We start from the raw sequence: 5618 nt of genomic DNA, 5'->3' as shown, positions 1-5618 counted from the left end.
AGCTGGTAAAGAATCTGCCTGCCATGTGTGAGACCTGGGTTTGATCCCTGGGTTGGGACAACCCCCTGGAGAAGGGAAAGGCTACCCACTCCAGTATTCTGGACTGGAGAATTCCATGGACTGTATAGTTCAGGGGTCGCAAAGAGTCAGACACAACTGAGTGACTTTCCTACTCCACACTTTCCCTTTAGCAAAAAGTTCATTGACTATGGGGTCTCCAACTTGCTAATGGCTTATCATTTAGGAGAGCAAAGGTGGAAAAATGGAGATTCCACAGTCCAATTATGACTTTTTTTATGGAAAAATGATCAGTGGTGGGCTTCAGGAGCCTAAGGAGAAGGAAATGGCAACCCATTCCAGTATCCTTGCCTGGACAATCTCATGGACACAGGAGCCGGGTGCACTGCAGTTCATGGGGTTGCAAAGAGTCGGGCATGACTGAGCGAGTAACACACACTCAGGAGCCTAAGGACTAAAGAAAACATGGAAAAAGTGGAAGGATTCAAATGGGAATCTGGACTCACCTATGTATACATTTTCAGTTTGATTTCCTTTCTTAACCACCAACTTTAACTGAGCCAAAAAAGGAAAAAAAGAAATAAAATATTTAAATTAAAACGATGACAATTGGGCATTGAAATTCCTGAAACCTGAACTTTCACAGAAACATTAAACCATCCAGTGTCTTGAGAGTTACTTGAGAGCTGTCTAGATTGTCCAACACCAAAACTTCTAACAATTCCCATGATGACAGGAACAATCAAAACTTTCAAGAACGATATCCAGATCTTATTCATCTGAAAGTAAGCATGTTAGTAACCACATCTTTGGCTGACCACATTGCTCTGAAATACACAAGGCACTTCAGTGGAACATTGGTTTAACTGGATAGTAAAGAAACCCAAGGTAGATTTGATGGCTTAGATAGTAAAGAATCTGCCTGCAATGCAGGAGACCCAGGTTCAATCCCCAGGTGGGGAAGATCCCCTGGAGGAGGGAATGGCAACCCACTCTAGTATTCTTGCCTGGGAAATCCCAAGGATAAAGGAGCCTGGTGGGCTACAGTCCATGGGGTCGCAAAGAGTTGGACACGACTGAGTGAGTAACTGCATTAGAATATTGTAGAATGTGAGCGCTTCCCTGGTAGCTCAGAGGTTAAAGCATCTGCCTGCAATGTGGGAGACCTGGGTTCGATCTCTGGGTTGGGAAGATCTCCTGGAGAAGGAAATGGCAACCCACTCCAGTATTATTGCCTGGAGAATCCCATGGACGGAGGAGCCTGGTGGGCTACAGTCCACAGGGTCGCAAAGAGTGGGACACTACTGAGCGACTTCACTTTCACTTTTCATTGTAAAATGTAGATGTAATACTTTATAACCAAGTCAAAAATCTCCCAATTTTCAGAGATCAGAAAAAGACTTACTTGTAAAAAAATACTTCCTACTTTTTCCAGTTCGCTGCTCCCAGACGTCACTGTGACACAAAAGAAAAAAATAGTAAGTGACTGGTTGAGGACTAACTCTGAAGAGCCCAATCTTGTAAGTTTTAAAGCAGGAGCCATGTGGGGGCCAGGATGAAGACAGGAGAATGTGCTTTTCAGGAAGTGAACTCACGGACAGCCGTGGGTAGAAAGAGCTGCTGAATGTGGACAGTGACACAGGGAAGCAGCTGCTGGACCCAACAATCTTAGGGGACCAAGGATCCCGCTTCCCCATTGAAGTCATCTGAGAGCCTCTGCCACCCAACCCTGCATCATCCAAGTGACCCAGGACTGGCTCTAACTGGTTACCTCCAAATTTCCATTCCATATCTACAAGCTGGTTAATCATCAGAGTCTGACCTACGGCCCATCGAGCAAGGGTGGGGGCATTCTGCTTCCACTGGAACAAAAGCAGAAAGCCAAAGTCATCACAATGGAAAGAAAAGAAAAAACCCTCTTTATTCCGCCCCCAATGCAACGTTTAGTCTTTACACAGACAGTGGGCAGAGTGCAGAGGCACGAGCTCGGCCTGTGTGCACAGATCCAGGTCGAGAGGGGCAGCGGGAATCTTCCTTTATTCCAAGATTTAATCCAGGTTGGAACAAAAACTGTATGATATTTATATTTAGTCAAATCAGAGGGAAAATATTAGGTGCACTAAGTAGTGTTTTCAGGCATGTATGTCATCTGCATGAAACCGAGTGAAAACTGTAAGCTGGGAAATGACATAAGATGATTGATGGTTTTTCCTTGGTCGTTTTCCATTTGTATGTTTTCAGGAAATAAAAGCAAACAATCTTAATTCACTTTGATTAAGAGGGATTCTGATACCTTTTCAGAAAAGTAGATGGCTTTCTCCTCACTGAGACCTGGAAGAGAACAGAAGGCAGACATGACCACGGGGAAGGGCCACAGGGCCTGTCACCTGAGGAACCTGGGGTGGCCACCTACCCAGAGTCATGAAGTCGGCCCGGACCTGCTCGGCTGTGAGACCCTTCTTCAAGGCACCTGGGAGAAGAGAAAAATCAGTCAGAAAGGGCAAATCAATCAATCCGCTGGCAGGAAGTATTCAATGGGCACAACTTAAGTGGCAGGGACGACAAAGGGAATGCACAGACTCAGCTCACTAGGCGTGATCTCTGTGCAGCCAGGCAGGAAGGAGATGAGGGGAACAAGGCAGCACGTTCTAGGCGGCGTTTTTTGGCAGATTCCTGAGCAGCTCCAACGGCAAAGAATCTGCCTGCAATGTGGGAGACCTGGGTTCAATCCCTGGGTCGGGAGGATCCCTGGAGAACGGCATGGCAACCCACTCCAGGATTCTTGCCTGGAGAATTCCATGGACAGAGGAGCCTGGCGGGCTACAGTCCATGGGGTCGCCAAGAGTCTGACACAACTGAGCAAATTTCACTTCACTTTAGGTGCCACACAAGCACTGGCCCCTCCAGAAAGTATAGATGAAGTTACAGACAAAAGAAAAGACTGTCTGGACTTGGGGAGGGGGTGACTCATCTGAGGAAATAAGGCCAAGACTCCTGGAGCCAAGTGGGGGAGTTCAAGGTCAGGCGGGCACAGGGGTAACAGCCCAAAGCTGCCACTGTGCCATCTGTAACCACCAAACACATGAGGCTCTTTAACTTTTTCTTTTTTGGCCTTGCCACGTGGCTTGTGGGATTTTAGTTCCCTGACCAGGGATGGAACCCAGGCCCTCGTTAGTGAAAGTGCCAAGTCCTAACCACTGGATCTCCAGGGAATTCCTTTCTTTAACTGTTAATGAACTAAAATGAAAGGAAATGTAGTGTTCTGTTCCTCAGCTGCACCAGCTGTTCCAAGTGCTCAGGAGCCACGCAGGCCCAGTGGTCACAGCACCGGTTAGGGCGGATTACAGAGCATTCTTGTCTCCACACGGGACAGCCTGCCCCAGAAGGTCAGCCCTCCGGAAGCAAACGCAGATGGACTAAGCAGTTCAGCCTCTACAGTTGCCAAGTGGCTTGCCAAGGGGCTGTCAAGCCCCTCCCCTCAGGAGCCCTGGGAAACCCCACCCTCCTACTCTTGCCCTGCACCCCCCTCCTTTGTTCCGCTCGCAGGCTCCCATTTCTGAAAATAAAGTGCTCCCAGCAATCCGGGCTTCTCAACATTTAACCTGCAGGCTACAGCCTCCAGTCACCTTGAAAATTTTCCACGTTTTAGTCCTTCAGAAGATGACTAATCAAAGTATAAGAAGTTGTCCACCATGGTCCAGGGAGGGCCCTGAAGGAACACCCTAAACCCGAGCCCCCACCCCCATCCACTCCAGAAAAACAATCTGAAGGGCTGTTGTCCTCTGCAAAATCAACGGTGTCAACAAAGGGAGGAAACCTTTTATCTCCAAAATCAGACTGAGCAAGGAAGCCACAGGGAAATAAAAAAAAGGCAAGACCCCAGGAAACCTTGGCCATAAAAGCTCTCCAAGAAGGCTGTTAGTCCAGTCACTCCAATCAACTCTTGGCGTGCCGCTCCTTAGTTTATATCCAGTTCAAATCCAACATTCCATCTGAAGATCCCCAAATACTCCGAGGTGGAGAATACCATTGTAACTTTTAATTTACCAGGAAATTAAAGATGAGAAAGGTTAAGCTTTGTGGGGAGAGGATTTGACAAATCCAGAGTCGACAACTGCACTGCTAAGAGCTCACCTACAGCTCTGCTCCCCCCATACACTGAGATCTGCGAGGGAAGCTCTTTAGCAGTGTGGGCAGGAGAGACGGAAAACTCAGAAACGGTACACTGATTTTGGTGTGTCCACACAAGCAGCCTGGGCACCAAGGTAATTTTGCTAAAACTTAAGTCAGACCGTGTCTCCTCTCTGCTCAAAACCCTCGAATAGCTCCTGTTCCACTCATTGTAAATCCCGAAGTTCTCACAATGCCCTGTGGATCTGAACTTCTGCAGAACCCTCTGCTCTCTCCCTCGCTTACTCAGTTTTTCCCATTATTTACTAGGCAGGTTCCTACCTCCATGCGTTCACCCCTGCAGTTGCTCCTGCAGGAAACACGCTTCCTCAAATCGGCACACGCTCACTCCTCACTTTCCTCAGGAATGGGCTTGAATTGCACCTCCTCTGAAAGGGTCCCTGACCAATCTTCAAGTGTCCTTTTCTGCACTGGCAATTTATAACTATCCAACTTCATGCTACGTATTTATTGCCAATTTTCTCACAAAAGTCAGTTTGTTGAGAACAAGGACTTGGTTGGTTTTGCCCACTGCTGTGTCCCAAGTTACTAAAAAAAAAAAGCCAGGCACTGTTCGCTTGTTGGCCCTCAATTCATTAAACACATGAATCAAAGAATCCGTACAACGGAATGCTATACAGCCTTTAAAAATAAGGTAGCTCCTGACCTGCCTATTTGCAAAATATAATTAAAAGAAAAGAAAAGGTATGAACAGTCTGCTTAATGTGGTCCCTTTTGCATAAATAAAGAAGGGTATATTATCTATTCTTACTTATAGCTTTCAGAGAGAGATCAGTCGCTCAGTCGTGTCCAACTCTTTGAGACCCCATGAATCGCAGCACGCCAGGCCTCCCTGTCCATCACCAACTCCCGGAGTTCACTCAGAATCATGTCCATCAAGTCAGTGATGCCATCCAGCCATCTCATCCTCTGTTGTCCCCTTCTCCTCTTGCCCCCAATCCCTCCCAGCATCAGGGTCTTTTCCAATGAGTCAACTCTTCGCATGAGGTGGCCAAAGTACTGGAGTTTCAGCTTCAGCATCATTCCTTCCAAAGAAATCCCAGGGCTGATCTCCTTTAGAATGGACTGGTTGGATCTCCTTGCAGTCCAAGGGACTCTCAACAGTCTTCTCCAACACCACAGTTCAAAAGCACCAATTCTTTGGCACTCAGCCTTCTTCACAGTCCAACTCTCACATCCACACATGACCACTGGAAATACCATAGCCTTGACTAGATGAACCTTTGTTGGCAAAGTAATATCTCTGCTTTTGAATATGCTATCTAGGTTGGTCATAACTTTCCTTCCAAGGAGTAGGCGTCTTTTAATTTCATGGCTGCAGTCACCATCTGCAGTGATTTTGGAGCCCAGAAAAATAAAGTCTGACACTGTTTCCACTGTTTCCCCATCTATTTCCCATGAAGTGATGG

General features: G+C 47.0%; 1 protein-coding gene across 3 annotated transcripts in view; it reads right to left on the bottom strand.

Annotated features, from left to right (window-relative positions):
• Positions 1–5618, bottom strand: part of COMMD7 (COMM domain containing 7) — a 28806-nt gene that overhangs the window by 1537 nt on the left and 21651 nt on the right. Inside the window, exons 4-8 of one of the 3 annotated variants that reach the window (XM_010841711.1) lie at positions 2432–2488; positions 2312–2349; positions 1790–1880; positions 1424–1473; positions 525–573 (exon numbers count right to left, since the gene is read on the bottom strand). In XM_010841711.1, coding sequence (XP_010840013.1) covers positions 525–573; positions 1424–1473; positions 1790–1880; positions 2312–2349; positions 2432–2488 — 285 coding nt within the window. Of the gene's footprint in view, positions 1–442; positions 473–524; positions 574–1423; positions 1474–1789; positions 1881–2311; positions 2350–2431; positions 2489–5618 lie in introns of those variants that run through there. The other 2 variants (XM_010841713.1, XM_010841712.1) reach the window with 2 other exon arrangements.

Source organism: Bison bison, unplaced genomic scaffold, assembly GCF_000754665.1.
Source record: "Bison bison bison isolate TAMUID 2011002044 unplaced genomic scaffold, Bison_UMD1.0 scf7180017864167, whole genome shotgun sequence".
NCBI lineage: Eukaryota > Metazoa > Chordata > Mammalia > Artiodactyla > Bovidae > Bison > Bison bison.
Note: the sequence above shows the minus strand (reverse complement) of the source record. Positions and strands in the feature narration are given on the sequence as shown.